The sequence below is a fragment of the Saccopteryx leptura genome, chromosome 2, assembly GCF_036850995.1.
Source record: "Saccopteryx leptura isolate mSacLep1 chromosome 2, mSacLep1_pri_phased_curated, whole genome shotgun sequence".
Classification (NCBI taxonomy): Eukaryota; Metazoa; Chordata; class Mammalia; order Chiroptera; family Emballonuridae; genus Saccopteryx; species Saccopteryx leptura.
The window spans coordinates 111,934,848-111,957,453 of record NC_089504.1 but is presented as its reverse complement, the minus strand read 5'-3'; the positions used below and the strand labels follow the sequence as shown (position 1 = coordinate 111,957,453).

General features: G+C 42.0%; 1 protein-coding gene across 4 annotated transcripts in view; it reads left to right on the top strand.

The window, feature by feature from the left end:
- BEST3 (bestrophin 3) overlaps positions 1–21,821 on the top strand; it is a 50,463-nt gene extending 28,642 nt beyond the window's left edge. For all 4 annotated transcript variants that reach the window (XM_066368546.1, XM_066368548.1, XM_066368547.1 and 1 more), the window contains 2 exons: positions 2,121–2,272; positions 19,920–21,821. In XM_066368546.1, coding sequence (XP_066224643.1) covers positions 2,121–2,272; positions 19,920–20,856 — 1,089 coding nt within the window. In that variant the 3' untranslated portion in view covers positions 20,857–21,821. The remainder of the gene's footprint in view (positions 1–2,120; positions 2,273–19,919) is intronic.
- Positions 21,822–22,606: the final 785 nt, after the last annotated feature.

Below are 22,606 nucleotides of genomic sequence, written 5' to 3'. Positions count from 1 at the left end.
GGAAGGGAGAGAGATGAGAAGCATCAATTCTTTGTTACAGCTTCTTAGTTGTTCATTGATTGCATTCTCGTATGTGCCTTGACTGGGCGGCAACTGCAGAGCAGAGTGACCCCTTGCACGAGCCAGCAACCTTGGGCTCAAGTCAGCAACCTTAGGCTTCAAGCCAGCGACCTTTGGGCTCAAGCCAGCAACCCTGCGCTCAAGCTGGTGAACCTGCGCTCAAGCTGGTGAGCCCACACTCAAACCGGTGACCTCAGGGTTTCGAACCTGGGTCCTCCACGTCCTAATTCAATGCTCTATCCACTGTGCCACCTCCTGGTGAGGCTAATTCAGTCTTTAATCTTGTTTTCCATTGCCACCCAGAGTGGTTAACAATGATAGAAAATGACAGTAAGACATTATGTGATGTGAGTTCCCAAACTTATATCATATAGGTTCCTGCAGTCAGATGTCCAATAGCTGGACACTGGGAGCATGGGCCACATTGGCCTATATCTCAATTCTGCCTGAATTGCATCAAATGGACCTGAGGCCCTCACCCTGAGAGGATTTCCATTAAGAACCAGCATAATTTTCCTTTTAGGTAGGACTCTCCTCCAATCATTCTCTACCCTGAGAACCACAGACTGTGCAAAGGCCCCAGCTTGTCCATCTCTTTCAAGCCCTCACTCAGCTCTTAAACAGGTTCAAACATTTCACCCTTGGTCACTATTGGTTCACAACCTGGTCCGCCTACCCAGGGGGCAAGGAGAGACTGAAAAAAGAGGCGGGCCACTCCAGATTGATAAGAGGCAGGTTTAATAAGCAAGGGAACAACAGTATAAGGTGTGTGCTGGGCGACCACAAGGTGAGTAGATCGCTGTAACCACCTAACAGAAGCTTAAAAGTTTATATCGAGGCCTTCACTGGTGGGTTGAGTCATGTACAGTGTATCATTCCAATGGTCTCAACAACACATTGCTCTCTCAAGCCTGCGTCTGGGAAAATGACTCCCACTCTGCCCAGAGTATACGTTCTAAGGACAGGGCAGCGGGGCGAGCAATCTCCAATTGCCCAGACCCAGCTCCTGGGTCAGCTGGCAGTCATACCCTCTCCACACCTCCCTCAATAATCACACTGCCAGTCTGCTAGGGAGGAAGCATGACGCCTAGGCCACTCACTCTTCGTAAAAACTTAATTCCTGGGGGATTAATGATTCACTCATGCATCAGTTTGTCAAACCCGAGAGAAGAGACCACTATAGCCCCAAGCAAGATAGGGTATTGTAAACTTTCCAAGCAAACAAAAGCTCAAAGTACATAAGAAATTATGTGAAATATAAATGTGTTTATGGAAGCAACAGAATGGGATACTGAGAACCTTCAGCTCCCCGCACTATCCGGGATTTATGGCTGCTGTCAGGGTAGCCACTAGACAATAAGGTAACTTTGAGCAAAGAAGGAAAAGGTGCTTCTCATGCCTCCAGGTAAGAAGCAGCTCCACTTTGAGGCATGTGGCTTGATGAACCCAGTCTGGGCAGTTTTACAGCCCCACTGACCCCCCCCCCCCCATTGTCAAGTGCTCTCATGCAGTCAATGGCAAGTACAATTCTCTGCAGCGGCCCTGCTTGCAGCAAATAAGAACTACAGACATTTGTATATTCGCTCATCAGTCATTCCATCCTACTCCAAACTCCACCCACCCTCCAGAACTCAGTCTCTTCCTTTATACCAGGGGTCCCCAAACTTTTTACACAGGGGGCCAGTTCACTGTCCCTCAGACCGCTGGAGGGCTGGACTATAAAAATAACTATGAACAAATCCCTATGCACACTGCACATATCTTATTTTAAAATAAAAAAACAAAACGGGAACAAATACAATATTTAAAATAAAAAACAAGTAAATTTAAATCAACAAACTGACCAGTATTTCAATGGGAACTATGGGCCTGCTTTTGGCTAATGAGATGGCTAATGTGCTCCTCTCACTGACCACCAATGAAAGAGGTGCCCCTTCTGGAAGTGCGGTGGGGGCTAAATGGCCTTGGGGGTCGCATGTGGCCCACGGGCCGTAGTTTGGGGACCCCTGCTTTATACAATTCACATCTGAATTATTCTAACACTGTAACAATGAGTTTAGGTCTCTCTTTTGGCTGTGGATGAAATGCACATGAGCTTACCCAAGATGAAGAAGGATATTTACTGGGACGATTCTGCCGCTCGGCCACCATATACACTGGCAGCTGCTGACTACTGCATACCCTCATTTCTGGGGTCGACAGTCCAGATGGCGTAAGTACATTTAAAAAAAAAAAATCATCTATATTTTAAAAAGAATTAAGTCTGATCTTTTTTTTTTTGCCCTGTTCTTGAAGTGACTTTCATTACAACTTTCAATTATTAATATCTCATACATTTCAGATATAATTAATATGCCCAAGGGAGTTAGTAAAAAGATGTAGTTTCTGATTTAAATATGGTGTGTGTGTGTGTGCTTGTGTGTGTGTATGCATGCACACATGTGAGCGTGTTTGTTTTGGGGTAATTTGCATTTTATATTGCTTTATACCACAACAAACTTTTCCAATATTTATGAAACTATTCTTTTTACTTTACTTGCAATTTGAAGAGTAGTTTAATTACTTAATTATGCAGTCATTTATTGTTTAATTCTGGCTATCATAATTGAATGTATTTTTTAACAAGTATTTATTGGGTATGTGCCATGTGCAGGCACTGTGTTAGACTACTTGAAGACAAGAGAATCTTAAGGAATAAAATGAGTTTTATCAAAAGTTTTCCCTAAAATTATAATTCAATCCAGCTATGTTTAGCATACAAATAAGTCTCTGTTCCGTGATTTTAACATAACAGTCTGTCCCTATGTACAGCAAGCTTTAAATAAATGGGCAGAGGCCTGAAGTAAATCGTGCACAGTTCTTGAATAATTTTATTAAATCTGATCATGTATTTGATTTTGGAGAAATGTGTGAATATGGGGGAAGTTTAAGTATATCTCCTGAAGGCAGATGCTACAGTTTCCAAGTAAATTAAAAAGAATATAGACAAATTTAGAAAAGTAAAAGATGTCTTCCCCAAAATTACAGAAAAAGGAAAAACTGGTTCAATTTTTTTATAGCTTTCAGAAAAACAATGGCTTGTTGTTCCCTGAGCTCCACTCTTAGCAGATTTGTGAAACAAGTTTATATCCTGTAGTTGCTACTTGTGGCCCTTCTTTCCCTTCCCCCATAGTTTCCATCATCTTTCTCTACTGTTTAAAAAAAAATTCAACTGAGTAAATTTTAAAGATTTTATGTCTTTACTCAATGATTCATGAATCAGGCAACATTTAATCTTAGCAGAGAGAAAGAAACTCCAAGGAGCTGTACAAATTATAGGCAGAAGAGAGCAGGAACAAGGAAGTTGTATTGGGCAAATAAGCAGGTTCATTAGTGCAAGGTTACTTCCCTTTACGGAATAGCAGGGACCTATCAGCAGATTATCTAACTAGTGCTGTTTAGGTGATTCCTGATTGACTGGTTTAAGATTACATTCCTGGGAGAGCTAAAACAGTATTTAGTGCCTCCATTTGGTGATGTAGGGCTTACCATAAGCTCCCCTATTTGGCACTTGTTGCCTTGCTTTACAGTACTCTCAGGATATCTACCCCCAATCCCATTTCTGTAAGGCTTGACTCTTAGCTGAATGTCTCCTATGCCTCCTAAATAGCAATCTGTGGTGCTCATCTTCCAAAGGAGCCCCTGAGGCTGAAAACCCTTCAAGACCCAAAGAAAAGGATGACAAAGTACACTTGCAGGAGCTGTGGTATATAATAGGACAGTTTAGGAGCCAGGAAATTTGCCCTGTCCTCAAAAAAACCTTAGAGAACATCGCCTATTACAATCTAGACTTGCTTCTGCTTCTAGAGACTGCTGAGCCTGGACCTTCTTGTCCAGGGCTTCTTCCAGGTTAGGGAGCTCAGACCCACCCTGCCCCACCTCCAGCTGCTTGGTCAGTCTTCATGAACAGTAATTTCTGCTGTTTGTACTACTCAGCATTTTTAATGCATTCTGCAGTAGCAGTTTCATGGATGTCTGGCAACCTTCACAATTTTGAAAATTAATAGATGCTTCTCTGTGAATTTGTTTTATGCTTTAACCTTACCCTCCACTGATGTGAAGTATTTGAAGATCTTACTTGTCAAAGAAGAGAGACCAGCACCATTGATAGGGTCACGGGATTATTGTGATCTCTGTTTAGTCTGCAATGCTACGTGTGGTCCATTTCTAGTTCCGCTCAGTTGTTTTTGTGTAATGGTTAACATGATTTTTTTTTTTTTGGTCTCAAGATTTTTATCTTGATCCACATATTCACCCTAATTATCATAATTTTACATTCCTATGTAAGTGTTCACTTTCTTTAGTAAATATTAAAATGTGTATTTCTCTTATTTCTAAATATAGAAACATAAGAATTAGGGCTTTACAAGACTTTAGAGAAAATATATATCCCAAAAGGTTATTGGGAAAACTAAAAAAAATTATAATTACAAATACACTCTAGATATAACTATAGGGCATTATTACTGTCAACTAGTACAGGCCTCTTAATTATGAATGTCAAACTTAGGTACAGAAAGATTAAACAAAGATAAGCTATTTTTTATATTAAACTGTAACCCTGGAAATTTTGGACAGAAAATAAATGCTTGAGAGAAAATCAAGAGATACAGTATTTAAGAATGCAACAGCCTGACCAGGCAGTGGTGCATTGGACTAGGACCCAGGTTCGAAAGCCTGAGGTCACCAGCTTGAGCACGAGCTCATCCAGCCTGAACGCGGGCTCACCAGCTTGAGTGCGGGCTTACTGGCTGAGCATGGGATCATAGACATGACCCATGGTTGCTGGCTTGAAACCTAAGGTCACTGGCTTGAGCCCAATGTCACTGGCTTGAGCAAGGGGTCACTCAGTCTGCTGTAGCTCCCCAGTCAAGGCACATATGAGAAAGCAATCAATGAACAACTAAGGTGCCACAACTATGAGCTGATGTTTCTCATCTCTCTCCCTTCCTGTCTGTCTGTCCCTATCTGTCCCTCTCACTGACTCTTTCTCTGTCTCTGTCAAAAAAGAAAAGAATGCAACAAAAAGTTGTCAGTTGTCAGAGGGAGTCTTTTAATTAAGATGGCCTATTTGCTAGCATGAGAGAGACAGGCACAGGCAAAGACCAGAGCCTATTAAGAGAGGTTTTCATAAGACATTTAAATGAACTTCATTAAGTCCAATTGATCAAAGAAACCATTCGGCAAAAGCTCACTTGATCTCGACTTTTCTGTGTGAATGAGAACCACTGAAGGGCAGCCTTACAACCCAGGAAAAGTCCCTGCAGGAATATAGGCATTTGGAAGGCAGTGTTCACAGGAATGCCCTCTTTGATCTATTAATGTCAATTCTTTCCATGTTTGTGGTATTAGACAGAATGTCTCTGGTTGCCTGTGATGGAAAACCAACTCAAACTAACCTTAGCAAAAGGGGTTTCTTGACACATCCAGAGACTAACTTAGCTTTGAGTGGGGCTGAATCCAAAGGAAAGGATGTCACCAGGGCTTACTACTACCATCGCTGTCCCTCAGTTCTGCTATTCTCTTTACTGGGTTAGCTTTCAGGCAGCTGTCCCCTCTAGCTGGTAAAATGACATGGTGGCAGCCAGCAGTCCAGGTGTATACCTATCTTCTCAGCAAATCTTATGGAAACGCATAGCTCTTTTCCAACTCTCAAAACTAAAGTACTGGGTTCGCTGTGATTAGCTGGGCTTGGCTAACATGCTCATTCCTGAACCAATCACTATGGAGAGGGAGACTCAGGATTCTGATTAGCCAAGGCTGGCTTTACTGTCCATCTTAGGACCAAAGGGTGTCATCAGCCCTAACCAACTATATGGAATAGATAATATCTTAAGAAAAATCAGGGTGCTGTTACCAGGAAGGGGATGAATGGTTTGCTGGGCTAGCAAAACAATAAATATCTTCTAAAATCGTAAAAGATAATTCCCTAAGCATTGAATTTTTCACTCACCAAATACAAGGTCAATATCAAGTGATCCATCTGACTGAGGTTCAGGTGGAAGGGAAGATAAAAGTAAGGATTATGGTAGCACAGGTGGTTTTGCTGATGATGGCTGAGCCCCTGAGCTCTTCACATCAAGTGAAGACCAGGTGTCAGCACAGTGGATGCAGACATTTCAGAGAGGTGTTTTTTCTGCTTGGCGAACATATAAAATCCTTTCCTAGGTAAGATTTTTTATTATTATTATTATTATTCTCTTCAAGGTGTATGTTCCCAGTGTATTTAATTCAGAAATCAAATTTCTCTTATCTTTTCATACCAACATTTCAGGTTCGTAATTACAATTCCTATGACCCAGAAATCCTACCACCATGGCAATGCCCTTCAATAGCTGAGCAAATGTACTATCAAGGGCAACCTGAGAAATTACTCTGCCTCATTTTCTTTCACATTCAGTGCACTATTTATTTCCACATAACAAGGAAACTCCTTGGAGATAATATTTTTGTTCTCTGTGTTCAGGAACATGTTCAAAATATTGCCCTATTTTCTGTGCATATACCAAATATACATTACTGAAATAAGTTTAAGGTTTTTTTCCCTTTATTTTCTCAAGTACAAATTTAATACATCATATTTTCCCTTATATCTTCCCATATGAAATGCACTCATTCATTTAGACAAGTAAAAAAATTTTCAAGGTCTGTGATATGTTAGGTTCTATGCCAGATGTTCATGACAGACCAAAAATGAAGCTGCCTCTTAAGCTTACAGACATAACAAGGAGACGAGTTATAATGTGGGAAATGAGAAATGCACAGAGCTCTATGGGAGAATGAAGATACATTTCACCCAGCTGCGCGGGTCAGCAAAGGCTTTTTGGAGCATGTGTGTGTGTGTTGGGGGGCGGTGTCTAATATGCATCTATAAGAATTAATAAGGAGCTGACACACAAGTAGGAGTGTAGGCACTTAGCAGAGGGTACATTCCAGACCAATGTGATCCAAGACAGAAAGGAATGATAAATGATGTTTTTAGAGTAACAATTTTTTTTTCATTTCATTTATTGGAGCATTGTGGATAGATAACCTATAAGATATTTAAAGTATACCTTGTGGTAGTTTAATATTCATCTACACTGTGAAAGCATTTCCCCCATATAGTTAACTAATAATACATCTATCACCTCATATATTTAACTTTTTTTAGGGCAGGGTGAGAAAATTTATGTTCTACTCTCAGCATATTTCAATTATACAATACAATGTTTTCAACTATAGTCATGTTTTACATTAGATCATCAGGCCCTATTCATCTCATAGCTAAATTCTTATACAAATGTCTCCTTATTTCCCCACCCCTCACCCCAGGCCCTGGCAACTATTTTTCTACTCTCTGTTTTTATTAGAGTAACAATTTGATAGCAAAGCAGAAGAGCTGAGAGATGACTCTGGAGAGGGAGGTAAGGGCTGATTATGGAGGGTTTAATAGTCTGAATAAGCACTCTAACCTTTTCCCAAAACTATGAAGAGACATGGTCACATTTGTGTTTTAGATAGGTTAGCCTGGTAGGCGGCTACAAAATGGGTCACTAGAGGTAAGACGACAGCCAGAGAGACCTATCAGCAGACTGTGGGTCTAGTTTTGATGGGAGCAGATAAGGGCCTGAACTAGGCTGGCCTTACAAGGGATATAGACAATGGAGATGGTATAAAGGGAGGATTCAAGGAAGGAGTTCAGAACAACTGGGTGACTGGTAGTGAACAAAGGATGAGCGAGAGAAGAATATTAGGAGCTGCTCAGATGAAAAGATAATGAGCTCCCTTGTGTGTGTTTTGAACTTGAGGCATCTCTGGGCAATTCACAGATGGCCAGCAGGGAATGCATTTGAGTGTTGTCAGTACATGGGTGTCATCAGAACCATCAGAGTGAGTGGGAGCACCCAGGAACAGTGTCGAGTACAAAAGGTAGATTAATACCACTTAATGGGTGGTCAGAAAATAAGGAGTCCTTGAAAGAGTCAGTGTAGAAATGGTCAGTACGGATATAAGAGAAGAACCCAGAGAATCCCTTTTTCTAGAGGGAAAGAGTATGAAGTTTCAACATAAAACCTGAAAAACATCATAGGAATTTGCATTGTAAGGTCATGAGAGAGTTAAGTAGAGTTTTGAGCAGAAGCTAAACTGCAGTAAGGTGAGGAGTGATTGGGGGGTAAGGATATCAAGACTGCCAGTGTAAATTAGTCTTTAAAAATAATCGAGCCTGATCAGGTGGTGGCGCAGTGGATGGAGCATCAGACTGGGACGCGGAGGACCCAGGTGAGAGACCCTGAGGTTGCCAGCTTGAGCCCAAGGTCACTGGCTCAAGCAAGGGGTCACTCAGTCTGCAGTAGCCCCCAGTCAAGGCACTTATGAGAAAGCAATCAATGAACAACTAAGGTGCCGCAACAAGGAACTGATGCTTCTCATCTCTCTCCCTTCCTGTCTGTCTGTTCCTATCTGTCCCTCTCTCTGTCTGTGTCACACACAAAAAAAAAAATCTGATTGCACCTGGCCTGTGCTGGTGCAGTGGATAGAACGTCGGCCTGGAACGCTGAGGTCACCTGTTCAAAGCCCTGGGCTTGCCCTGTGAAGGCACATACGAGAAGCAATCAATGAACAACTAAAGTGAAGCAACTATGAATTGATACTTCTCACTCCCCCACCCTTCTCTTTCCTCTATCTGTAAAATCAATAAATGAAATCTTTAGAAAATATATAATTCTATTGTGGAAACATTCAAACATATATAAAAGTAGAGAACACACAAGTCATCATAAACCTTCATAGACCCGACTTCTATTTTCAAATTACGGCCAACCTTGTTCTAGCCATACTCCCACACACCTTGACCCTCTCTGCCGCTGGATCATGGTGAAGTAAATATAACCACAATTTCATTCACTAGAAGATAAAAATAAGACAAAATTTCAACCTCACAATAATTCCTTTATTCATTAAATACCATGTACTACTTTTTTTGAGAAGCCTCATTGTGGGAGGAGACAAATGACACAGTATCCAGTATAAGACATGAAGTAAAGGACAATGGCATAGTTTTATTTGTTTTATCACATTTAAGTATGGGAGCACCAAAAACATTTTTAAAGGGTAAGCTTCCCCCTCCACCCTGCTACCATTCCTTAGAATGACTTGAACCCTCTCTGCTGAATTTCACTGTATGCCCCGGTCTTGTTTGGACAGACCCACGAAGACTCCTTATGGTACTTGCTGGACAACTGTCCACTGTATGATTTGGCATAGCTTTCATCAGGGAAAAATTTATCTCAGACATCAGTGGTAAAAATAGAAAGATTTGCCTCTTCTGAGCAACTCTTACGCTATTTATCTTACAGACTGTGAGTTGTATCATTGCTGGTGATCTCCTTTTAATTGTGGCTGCTGAAAGCTAAAAATCAAATTTGGAGCCCACCTTTAGTAGGTCTGTTGAATTTGGGGGCATGTATTTCTAGGTACTGTGTCTGCTGGGCCTCATTTTGTCATTGTTTCTTATTGCAGCTCTCCTATAATAGTTTAATTTTACATATTATTGCACTGTGTGTATTTTTATAAGCCACCTCAAATCCTTTATAAGATGAAGCAAGATGTAATAAACAAAATGATAAATCTTCTTGCTCTGGAAAAGGAAGGGAAAAAGGCAGGCTGAGCAGAAGGAGCCCACTGAGGGTGAGAAAGGCACAGGAGCCAGGGAGGTTGACAGAGGGAGGTCCCAGAGACAACAGGGGAAGGCAGGGCTGGGCTGATGGCCAGGAGGGGTGCTCAGCACCTGAGCGGGAGGGCAGGCTTGGGGAGGGAGGTAGTCAGGGGCGGCGGGGAGATGGGGCCTGAGCAGCTCATGAGGCAGGCGGTGTTCACACCACATCTGTCATCACCATGCCTTAATCCAGAGGAAGCTCTAACCAGTCCCATCCTTATCTGTCCAATCTGAGACTAAAAAGCTTCTCTTTTAAAGCTATAGTTTATCTTTTTAACAATGAATGAGTGCTGAATTTCTATCTCCCAATCTTTGTATGGGCATATTAAAAATCAACTTTCAAATGAACACTTGAATGAAAAAGAAAGCCAGTTGAAAATCTGAATTTAGCACTCAAAATAGAAAATTATTTATAAAAGTAAATATATACCTGTCTTGAGCATTTAATAAATAGTGTTGATTATTGTATGGCCAGTCCTCTCCCCTTAAAAAACCATCCTATGGCCTGACAGGGTGGTGGCACAGTGGATAGAGCATCAGTCTGGGATGTGGAGGAACCATGTTCGAGACCCCGAGGTCACCAGCTTGAGCGTGGGCTCATCTGGTTTGAGCAAAAGCTCACCAGCTTGGACCCAAGGTCGCTGGTTTGAGCAGGGGGTTACTCGGTCTGCTGAAGGCCCACGGTCAAAGCACATATGAGGAAGCAATCAATGAACAACTAGAGTGTCACAATAAAAACCTAATGATTGATGCTTCTCATCTCTCTCTGTTCCTGTCTGTCTTTCCCTATCTATCCCTCTCTCTGAGTCTCTCTCTGTCACTGTAAAAAAACAAAAATAAAAAAACACCATTCTATGAATTAACTGAGCAATGAAAAAAAAAAATCTTTTCTATTTGAATTCTTTTCCCATTACACGACTGAGATTATTCCATTTGCATCTGATCATTGTGTTCTTTTATCAAACTGTGAAACATTTTCTGATCTGTTGTTGTTGTTTAAGATTTTATTTATTGACTTTAGAGAGAGTAAGGCCGGGCAGAGGGTCAGCAGGAAGCATCAACTCATAGTTGCTTCTTATATGTGTACTGGCCAGGCAAGCCCAGGGTTTTGAACTGGCAACCTCAGCATTCCAGGTCAGCGTTTTATCCACTGTGCCACCACAGGTCAGGCCTGATCTGCTGTTTTAATTAAGGCATCTTTTCATTTCTTTAACAATGGAGACACTGTCAACCAAAGTTAAAAAAGAAAAATACCTAAAAACAATCAATAGAAGAATTGTTTATAACAGTGGTCCCCAACCCCCGGGCCGTGGACCGGTACTGGTCCGTGGGCCATTTGGTACTGGTCCACAGAGAAAGAATAAATAACTTACATTATTTCCGTTTTATTTATATTTAAGTCTGAACGATGTTTTATTTTTAAAAAATGACCAGATTCCCTCTGTTACATCTGTCTAAGACTCACTCTTGATGCTCGTCTCGGTCACATGATACATTTATCCGTCCCACCCTAAAGGCCGGTCTGTGAAAATATTTTCTGACATTAAACTGGTCCATGGCCCAAAAAAGGTTGGGAACCACTGGTCTATAAGATGCACAAGAAAACACTCCCAAGCTCTAAAATGAAAATGTGTCTTCTTTGGGAAACAGTAAACACTTAAGCTTTATAAACCTCACTTCACCGAAACAAACTTAGAATGGTTAGACACAGACTATTATTGCTGACAATAAGTTTCTGTTTGAAACAAACAGCAAAAAATAATGTCCAGGCCTAGCCGACCACACACTGCAAGCTTGAGATAGAACACTTGTCTTCATATTATTCTGTCCTGAGTCACTCCAAGATTCTTACAATTTTTTAAGTTCTTGGAATTATTCATTAGCACAATTTGGTAAGTCTCTAAGTAATAGAATACATGGAAATTAAATACCTGAGGTCTCATAACTCCCTTTAATCCTGACTTGAAAATCAAAACAATCAACTGTAAAAAAAAAAAAAAAAAAAGAAGAGCAATAACCTTGAAAAGCACTAGAAACCCCCAATAACATGTCCATACATAGCTAGTGAAGAACTCCAGATTCTGGAAAGAAAGGCTGTAGCTGGTTATGAAGTGGATCCCTCAAGCCTGTCGTGAGGGTGTAGGTACACACATGGACTGTGCTCATTCTAACTGGACTAATCTGAAGGCACGCCTCTGCCTGTGAAACTGACACTGTTGACTACAACCCTGTTTAAAGAACACTGTTTTCTTGGGCCTTCTGCCATGATTCAAACATGTCAAAATTTCCTCACACTTATAGTGATCTTAAGGAATGTGTCCATGAAGGCAGTTAGGAACTCACTTAGTAAAGAGAAGAAATATTCAAATTTTTACAAGAGTTCCTTCTAGTTAGGAGTTGAGGAATTTATCTCGGAGTTATATGTTACTGTGAAACTATAGCCACTTACCCAGAAATAATAACTTTTACCTGTCTATCTTCATTCCAAAAGTTCAAAGACTAATAGCACTTATACAAAATATGTACTTAATGTGCACAAACATTTGAAATTATATAGATCAGAAGCATTCTTAGTGATATTAGTTAAAATATCCAAAAATATGTATTTTAGCGAGAAAAACTTTATTAAAATTTGGTTAGATATACTTCTAGATGAATTCAGTAATCCTTTCTTAGCCAACTATATTCAAATATTTTCACTTTACAAGACATAATATTGCATGTTTGTGCCATAAACAACCAAAAATGTCTTGAATTCTGAATTACTAACTTGATCAGAAATTTATTCTGGAAACATTGATTTTCACTTAATGTACCAGAGAGGAAGGAGAGACTAAACCTCCCAAAAAGATGAAAGTGCACTAAGTTTATAATTTTAGAACTTACTCAGGGGTTCTCTCGCCTGCCGACATGGGCTCAACGGTGGGACTCTCCTTCTGAATGGTATGAGAGGTAGAGATGGCTCAATTTTCTTTTCTAACTAAACTACAGAACACAACAGTATTGAAAAGTGGGGGACATTGAGTGAACCCCTGTTTGGGCCACAGTTTCTCCTCCCACCAGCCAGCGGAGTCCAGAAGAGCATCCCCAGAGTGGGAACGGGAGGCTAGATTTGCCTGTATAAACCAGATTTGCCATAGTGCTTGCTCCAAAGTAGCAGAGAGGTAACAAAGAGGCAGCATTAGGGCTGCCAGCTCCGAGCCAAGCACTCCTCTTATAATGCTCCACTGGCTTGACAGTGTCCCCAGCAAGGGAGTAGAGAGGAGGGATGGGAGGATACAACCTTCTGTCCACTAGGATTTTCCTCACAACACTTGGTCCCATGCCTCCCGGCTCAGTGTGAGGGTTACCTGGACTATCTTATAATCCTTGACCACAGTTTTGATAGTGATTCTGCAGTGCAGAAAGTTACAACAGCGTTTGCCTGTAATGGGTTTGAAGGGTACATTTTGCTTTGCCCATGAATAAATGCTCCTCCACGCATAGTGCCTTTTTGCTCTGATAGTAGATTTCCAGGCAAAATATCGGCTCCCTCCAAGGCAGTTGCCTAACTTGGAATACACTAGCAATTTGCAAACAATAAATCTGATGTGAGAATTTATATTAAATATAATTTTCCTAAATTTCTCATTTTAATCCTGTTAAAATGACCTCTTATTATTTGAATTTGAATTGTCAAAACACCACTTTCAAAGAGAAAAATGGCAAACATCATCCGGTTTTATCCCTAAATCTTTTGAAGCGCTATATTTATCTAATCACACTAGAGAAGACAGTTGCTTTGCAAAAAGCTTGCTTTGAAAAATATGCATTCGGTCTGTGAGTGTCATCCGAGCTGTTTTGGTCTTTCCATATTAGGCACACCCCAGGAAGTCTAAAAGTGGGCCACCATCTTCAGCCATCCTATCGCCTGCCTTCATTGTCATGGCAACAGGAGGCAAAAAGTATTCTTCAGCACCCCTTACCAGCCCAAGCATCTTTGCAAGAGCCCTTAATTTAATCATTGTGGCTGCTGCTCTGAGATGTATCATTGGCAAGGAAGACTGTGGCGCTGATGGTTTTGTAGGTGCTCAACAGATCATTTGAAAAATTGGGCAGTTGTTTTTTTTTAACACTTGAGATTAAATAAGAATACAGACACCAGTCCAGACAATAAGATGACCTGTAGAAATAATTCATGCTTTCTCTCCTTCTACACTAAACTATAACCAGCTAGCCTGACAAGCTTAACATAACCTATTCTCTCTCCTGAACCTACCCTTCTCCCTTTCAAAAATAGCCCAATGCATAACACAGCCTTTCTCATGCTCACTTTTTCTATATCTTTGTTGTGGGTGGTTTATAATGTGCAATAAATGTATACTACAAGGTTTTGTTATGTCTGCAAATGGCACAAGATACAATATTGAGAGGCAAGGTCAAGGCAGTCCCACCACCTGATCAGCCCTATCTTTCTTCCCTCGAGTAATCCAGCTGCCTGTCACCCTTCTGTTTCCTCTGCACTCACCCAGTGCCCTAGCCTTACATTAAATGGCTGTCAAAGTCAACCCTTCTAATGTGTCAGTTGTTAGGTGACAGCTTCAAGATGTAGTAAGTTTTTAAAGAACACTCCTGCAGGAGAGCAGGGAGTGACCTGGAGGCCAACCATGTGTAAGAAGTCAATGGTGATGTGAAAACCACCTCTGAAAGTTTGCCAGTCACTGAAAGAGTTCTTTTTATAGCCTTTCTGCTCTTCAAAGCTTTTCCACATATAGATTACTCCCTTTGAACTCCCAAAAACCTTGTAAGGCAGGTAGAGTAAAGGAAACTTGTCACCAGCTTACCAAGTATGATGCTAAGTCACAGAGAGGTTAAGTGGGCCTCCTAAGGTCACACAGCTGGTCAAGGTCAGCCTGGGCAGCAGTCCTAGATCCACAAGCTCCCAAAATAAATCATTTTTCTTACCACAGAGGTGATTCTCAAATTCCATCACTAATGGCTGCATGGCACTTTCCATGAATGTCCCCCTAGCTCTAATTACCTGACCGTCTCAGTCCAAGTGAATCCCAGAATATAAAACCCAGCTTTTCTGGCTGACCTTCTCTAATAGGTAGCAAGATAATGAGGGTGCTGGCATTCTATCATATAATATTTCTGCTATCATTGTTTGGGGGCATTTTAAGTGGTATTATATTTGGTCCTCAAAACCGTACTAACACTATATACTAAAGGTACACTTTTAAAGTCAACTAAGGAGAAGTAGAAAGTCTAAAAGGACCTAAAAGGTACACCCAAGCCTTCCAACTGGGAAATAAACAATCTTTTCAAGTACAGTAAGTCCTTGGGTAATGTCATCCCACTCAATAACATCATTTTATTTTAACACTTATGAGATGCTGTAAGAACTTAACTCTTGTTTATATCAATTAGCCTGTAGTAAAATGTGTTTTCTTATCTGTCATTTCACTTAAAGTCACAGAACCTATTGATGGCGTTAAGTAACTCACTGTCTCCCATTCAGTATGCTCTAAGCCAGGGGTAGTCAACCTTTTTATATCCACCACCCACTTTTGTATCTCTGTTAGTAGTAAAATTGTCTAACCGCCCACCAGTTCCACAGTAATGGTGATTTATAAAGTAGGGAAGTAACTTTACTTTATAAAATTTATAAAGCAGAGTTACAGCAAGTTAAAGCATAAAATAATAATTAGTTACCAAGTACTTTATGTCGGATTATCGCTAAGTTTGGAAGAATAAATCTTTATAAAACAACTTACTATAGTTAAATCTATCTTTTTATTTATACTTTGATTGCTCTGCTACCGCCCACCATGAAAGTTGAAACACCCACTAGTGGGCGGTAGGGACCAGGTTGACTACCATTGCTCTAAGCCTTAAAATATTTTGTTCTAAAACCACAGTTCTGCTGTCGTATTGGGAACCAAGACTATCAGAGGAAAGAGATGGGCATGGTGTGTTGGCGATGAGTCCTTCACAAAGGTTTCATTTAGGAGGAAGTTCATTGGGTTCATCATGGGGGCCGGGTTTGCACTGCTCTCTGGCAGCACAAAGACCAGAAGGCTTCCTTCAGCACTGCAGCATGAGATTCAGAAAACTGCTTCCCGATCACAGACCACCAAGTATTCTTCTAGAACCCTATTTTCTGACTAACAGTGTGGAAAGTTTCCAAGTCAAGTATCTTATTCTAAACATTTCTGTTTGACAATACTCATTAATGTTGCTTTCCATGTAGCTCATCCCTCTCGGACACTGCTCCCAGATGACACAACTCTAGCTATGCTCTCCATCTCAAAGACGACCCAGAGCTCTCCACTGCCTCCAGGACAGGGTCCAAACCCCTCAACCTGGCACATAAGACTTTTTGTACCATGATCTGAGGCTACCTTTCTAGCCTCCCGCCTGACACTAGCCTGTGTGTTTCATACAGACTCTAGTATTTTCTATTCCCCACAAACAACCCTAAACCATCTGCTTCCTTATTTGTTCAAATCATTTCTTTCACCTGGAGGACTCTGTCCTTTACCCATCCGACTCCTACTCAGTATCAGAGTCCAGCTCAAAAACTGTCTTTGTTCCAAATTTAGCTATTTGTATGCCATTGACCCTCTTGAGCAACCCAGGTTTAAATTGCGTAGGTCCACTTACGTGGCAATTGTATTTTCCTTATGATTTTCTTCATATTCTCTTTTCTCTAGCTTACTTTATTGTAAGAATAAAGTACATAATACACATAACATACAAAATATGTGTTAATGGAGTGTTTGTTACCAGTAAGGTTTCTGATCAACAGCAGACTATTAGTAGTTAAGTTTTAGTGATAGGAGGCTTTTCAGTGCCCCCAACCCCATGCTGTTCAAGGGTCAGCGGCACATGCCTTCTCCTTCCGTCTAAGTTGTGTTACACAGTACTTAACACAACAGATTGTTCGGGGCAGATGCTCAATACATTTGGTTGGGCAAGTGGATAGACGTCCTGCACCCACACCACTGTCTCACGAGGCAGGAAGATGCCACAGGGTTCAACGTCAGGTGGTGAACTGGTAGGTCATCGGCAAGGGCACTGGCCTTTTAGCAGTTCACTCTTTGCACCTGGTCTATTTTTGTCCAATGTGTGGCCCAGGGCATCACTGTTTTGCCTCAGTTGAATGTACACTGCTCACAAAAATTAGGGGATCAGGGAACGTGCAGATAGTCCAGTACTTTCAGCCTTTTGTATAGTGCATTTTCACCAATGAAATAAAAGTTGGTTTTGCATCTCTTCTGCATAATTGAACAACTTACTTTGACTTGTCATTTGCTTTTTTGATGTTGTTTAAAAAAAATGCTTCTTTTTTTTATCGTCACATATTCATTTTGAAATATCCCCTAATTTGTGAGCATTATACACATCGACCCCATCAGTGCATAGTGAGAAAGGTTTTTTTTGTTTTGGTATGTTGTTTTCTTATTCCTGAAGTTTTGAAGTAATACATTCTTCCTAGAAGGTTTTGTCATTCTTACAAGCTGTGTGGTTTAGAAGGAGCTAAGGAAAACACAGGATCCCAAACGGAGGGCAGAGGCCCGGCCCCCTGGGTTCCCAGAGCGTCTCCAGGGAAACGATCTCAGTGAACCCCTGCGCCTTCGCTCCTCGGTGTCCTCCCTCACCACATAGGCCCCTGAAGTGTGATTGCAGACCTGACCTAGTGAAACCCAACCAGCAGGGTCACTGGGGCCGCTGAAGCCTGAGTCTGCGTTTCTCACGTCCGTGTAACCGAGTCCGAGCAGTGCCGAGCGGAGAGTGGGCCAGCAGGCTATCTGGTAGCCAAGGGCACTGCTGGGGCTTTAGAATAACAGCACGAGGTTGTAATCGGATGCCATCCCAGGAAATTTAGCCAGTTAATCATCTCAATCACCCATCTTTTATTTATTAACACGAACACGAGGAACAACGTTTTCTTTTGATGGCTCCCACTGCCCTTCCCAGTTAACACCAGTATTACGCAGTCTTTACTTTTTCCTTATGTCACATAAAATGCACCTGGCCTAGTTAAAGCATTGTGTCACCGTGGATGTCAGTGTGAAAGTTGGACTGGGTCGGCCAGATCACTGTTGCTCCCAGAGCCAACAAGAGCGCTTGTGGTTGAAGAGCGAGACTTCGAGTAGCTCTTCAAACTTCATTATGGCTGTAACTCCGCAGAGAGGTGAGAAAAGTAACCGTGTAATCTGAGGCAGGAGTAACCTCACTACCCCATAGCCCTTCTCATTATCTCAAGTAGACATTTTATTTCAGCCTTAAAGGAGGAGATTAAAAATGGTAGGATATTTTTGTGTCTGAAATGTTAAAAATTCTCAGTAATAGCAGATCCATCAAACTTAATCACACTGGGAGCCCAACCATAGCGTGAGTCCACACCACCTCGATGTGTGTCCTTGTTCCACAAAGTTCACACTTAATATTTTAAACATTTTTTAATTGATTTTAGAGAGAGAAAAAAAAACATCAGTTTGTTATTCCACTTATTTATGCATTCATTGATTGATTCTTATATGTGCCCTGACTGGGGATCAAACCTGCAACCTTGGTATGTCAGGATGATGCTCTAACCTAGTGGTCCCCGACCTTTTTTGGGCCACGGACTGGTTTAATGTCAGAAAATATTTTCACTGAACGGCCTTTAGGGTGGGACAGATAAATGTATCACGTGACTGAGATAAGCGTCAAGAATGAATCTTAGACAGATGTAACAGAGGGAATCTGGTCATTTTTGAAAAATAAAATATCGTTCAGACTTAAATATAAATAAAACGGAAATAATGTAAGTTATTTATTTTTTCTCTGCGGACTGGTACCAAATGGCCCACGGACCGGTACTGGTCTGCGGCCTGGGGGTTGGGGACCACTGATCTGACCAACTGAGCTACTCAGCCAAGGCCAGGGTTCATGCTTCTTTTTCAGGCTTTGTATCAAGGTGATTAAAGACAAATGGCTTTGGATTCAGACATCTGGGTTTGGCTCTCACTAGCTACATAGCCTTTATAAGTTTCTCTGGACCTCAGTTTTCCTCATCTGTAAGATGTGCACAGTAATAACAATACCAACTCATATGATCACTGTGATCTTTAGATGAATTTAATGCATGGAAGGTCAGTAAATGTCAGCTCTTATTTGCACTGTCTTGAATTTAAGTATGATCCACTGTTTTGGCAGTTTTCTGTTTTTGTCCTCCATCCCTTCCTTCCCCCAAGTGAATCATGCCCCCTTCCCTGACCTGTTTTGGGAGTGTTATGGGTCCTGAAATACTAAAACCTTAATTTATCTGTAATAAGGGGAAAAGAACACTACTCCCTTATTAGATATGAAGAATACTTTATCTTTTCTTTTTCAATGTTCAAATCTCTAGATCAGTGAGTCTGAAAGGGGGGTTAGGAGACCACTACAGATCCCAAGATCCAAGTCCTTAAGGTCAAAACTATTATATTTTTATTGAGAAACAATTGGCATATATTACTGTGTAAGTTCAAAGCAGACAGCAGGATGTTCTGGTTTATAGTGTGAAATGACTACCACAACAGGTACAGCTGACAGTCACCTTCTCATATAAATAAAAAGAAAAATAAAAGAAGAAAAGAATAAAGGAAAAGAAACTTTCTCCTTGTGATGAGAACTCTCAGGAGTCACTCTCTTAACAGCCTCCCTGTGTATCAGACAGCAGTGCCGGCTGTTGCAAAGCCATTTAAAAATGTTATTTTCTTTTTTCACTCGTTCTTTCCTGAGTGTAGAGGGGAATTTCCCAGGGGCTACCTGCTATGTGATGATGGCCTCACTGAACAGTTAACGGAATGTGTGCTTGTACGTGCTTGTGTTATCTTATATCCCTGTTATCATTTATTTCTATTAGAGTAAATAGCAACAGCTGTAACCCACACAAAGATCTCTTTGGGATGCTCAATAATATTTTTAAGAGTTTAAAATGATTCTGTGACCAATAACTTTGAGAACCTCTGCTAGACTATTTCAGTCAAAGTGAACCTCCTTACCCATCTCAAAATCTGGAATGCAAACATACCAAACGTTGAGACTCTGCTTCCAAAGACAGGCAGGCCCCTGAGCGGCTCCACCTACCGTTTGTCCTTCTGTGTTCCAGGTTGTCCGAGTCCGACTTCCCCGGCGAGGAGTGGCTGTGGGACTCCGAGAAACACGGCCACCGCCATTCCATGATTAGACGAGTCAAGAGGTTCCTGAGCGCCCACGAGCACCCGTCCAGCCCGCGGGGCCGGCGCTTCGGGAGGCAGGCCAGCGAGAGCTCCACGCTCTTCCCCCCGTACGACCTCAGCCCGACCAGGGACCTGCTGGACGTGCCCGCCCTAAGCCCCCGCCGCGCCGCCGCCTCCCGCAGGCAGTTCTCCCCAGAGGGCAGCCTCAAGCTGCACTCCAGTCTGGGAGAACTGTCCACGATCAGGGAGACCAGCCGGACAAGCACCTTGCAGAGCCTGAGCCCACAGTCCAGTGTGAGGACCTCCCCCGTCAAAATGCCGCAGGTCCCCGAGGTACGGATCACAGCACCCGGGCCCACGTCAGATGACCACCATGATTCCACTGCCTCCATCCAGAGCTATGAGTTCACTGGGGTCCAGCCAAGCAGCGCTGGGCAGCAAGAAGACCCCGTGGGACTGATTCTGTTCCCCTCAGGGGAGGGGACACCTCCTCAAGGCCCCAGCCGCCAGACTGTTTCAGCCAAAGCTGAGACCGACATCTTCAGGTTTGCTTCTGAGCAAGACCCTTTTGAGGATGGCACGTTCCCGAAAAGGTGGAGCCTCCCGGGGTTCCTGGAGTCCAGCCATACCTCCCTGGCGGGCCAAGGTCTGGAGCCCACGAACCCTGAGCCAACTCTGTTACTTGACACAGAAACATCCTCAGAGGCCAGTGGAATCAACTTTGTGGCTAGCTCTCAAGCCTCTCCTGATGTGCTGTATCTAATGAAAACCCTAGACACCAAGGAAACGGATATCATAGAATTCACCAATGAGCAAACAAAGGAATCGCCCAGAGGAAAGCCAGAAAGTTCTAGGAACTCGTTCTAGTCTAAATTCTTTCCCAAAAGTTCAACATTGGTCCCAGAACATACTTGAGTGCTGGTCAATTTTTTAGGAAACAATCATACTGTATAAGCTATTTAAGACTTTGAAGGTCATAAGCATTATGACCCGGACATTTTCAGAACTAAGAAAATCAAGCACATTTACAAAGTGGCTTTTGTGGACATTACACAGACGTCAGTGATGTATCTTTACCAAATAAGGAATCTTAAACATATGTATGGTTTATCAATTCATAGAGTGCTGGCTTTGAAAAGCACCTTATGGATCATAATTCAGTCCCCTAGTTTTGCCAGTAGGGAGACAAAGGATACCCTATTTGTTTCTTCTTTTCTTTTTCCTTCTTCAATTATAAAGACAGGAAGGTGGATCATAAAATGCCTCAACTCAAAAGCCGCATTCTAATTATGATTTTTGTTTGCGACGTGCTAACCACTTCCCTCCCACTTTCTAAACTGCCACTTCCATCTTCTTCAGCTTCGTCCACATCAGAAAGCTGCATCTCTCTCCAATTTCCTGTTCTACTATCACGACTTCATTTTTCTCTCTTTCCCCTTTATTCTCCCATCCGCTCCTCCTTCCCTTCTTCCTAGCCTTGCTCCTTCTCTAATGACTCTAATCTAGCCCACCTTGAAGGTTATAATATTTTCTCTTACAAACTCTGTTGCTTACTTTCCATGGTGATTTTCAACATCTGAGGGATTGGCAAAGCCTCCTATAGAGTAACCAAAGATGTCAACAAATCCAAACTGGCACACTTGACCTCCCGATGGGAAGGAGGTAGGAGTTGCTAGTGCCTGCCACACCCTCGGCAGCCTTGGTCATTTCTTTCTGCATCTATTCCTAGGTCTTGAGCACTGGAGAAAACTAAAGCCAGAAGGGCATGAAACTTAAATAATCAAATGCTGTGGAACCAAAGAATAACAAAGCTTGAATGTGTTTAACCCAAACTCTTAAAGCAAAAGAATCACAACATGGGACCAGTCACTCTGTCTACCAGGTTGTTTGGGATGAGGTAGGCTATTCGAGCTGGAAGGCTAATGGGGTCCAGGACTGCACACTGAGGGTGGAACATGGACTAGCTCACTGCAAAGTGCTCTTGGGGTGGCTGTTTGTTGGGGGTTCTCATATCGTCTGGAAGGCCATGTCTTATGAGTACTGGTCTCACTATTTCTGTCATGCAGTGAAGCTAGGCTGCATGTGGTTTAAGAGATAAAATAACCCTAATAGCTACTATTTAAGTGCTCACAGTGTTCCAGGCAGCAGCGTGGAAGTTCACAGATGACCTCACTAATCCTCACAGGATCTTTTTTTGTTTATTTTGTTTCTTTGTTTTTTTTGTGTGTGTATGTGACAGAGACAGAGAGAGGGACAAATAAGGACAGACAGACAGGAATGTAGAGAGATAAGAAGCATCAATTCTTCACTGCGGCACCTTAGTTGTTCATTGATTGCCTTCTCATATGGGCCTTGAGGGGGGGGGTGCTACAGCAGACCGAGTGACCCCTTGCTCAAGCTACCAACCTTGGGCTTCATCTGGTGAGCCTTGCTCAAACCAGATGAGCTCATGCTTAAGCCAGCGACCTTAGGATTTCAAACCTGGGTCCTCTGCATCCCAGTCCAACACTCTATCCACTACGCCACCGCCTGGTCAGGCTCTTCACAGGATGCTATGAGTTGATATACTATTGTCTCTTACTCAAGAGGAAGAAAACAGAGGCTTTGGAGAGGTAAA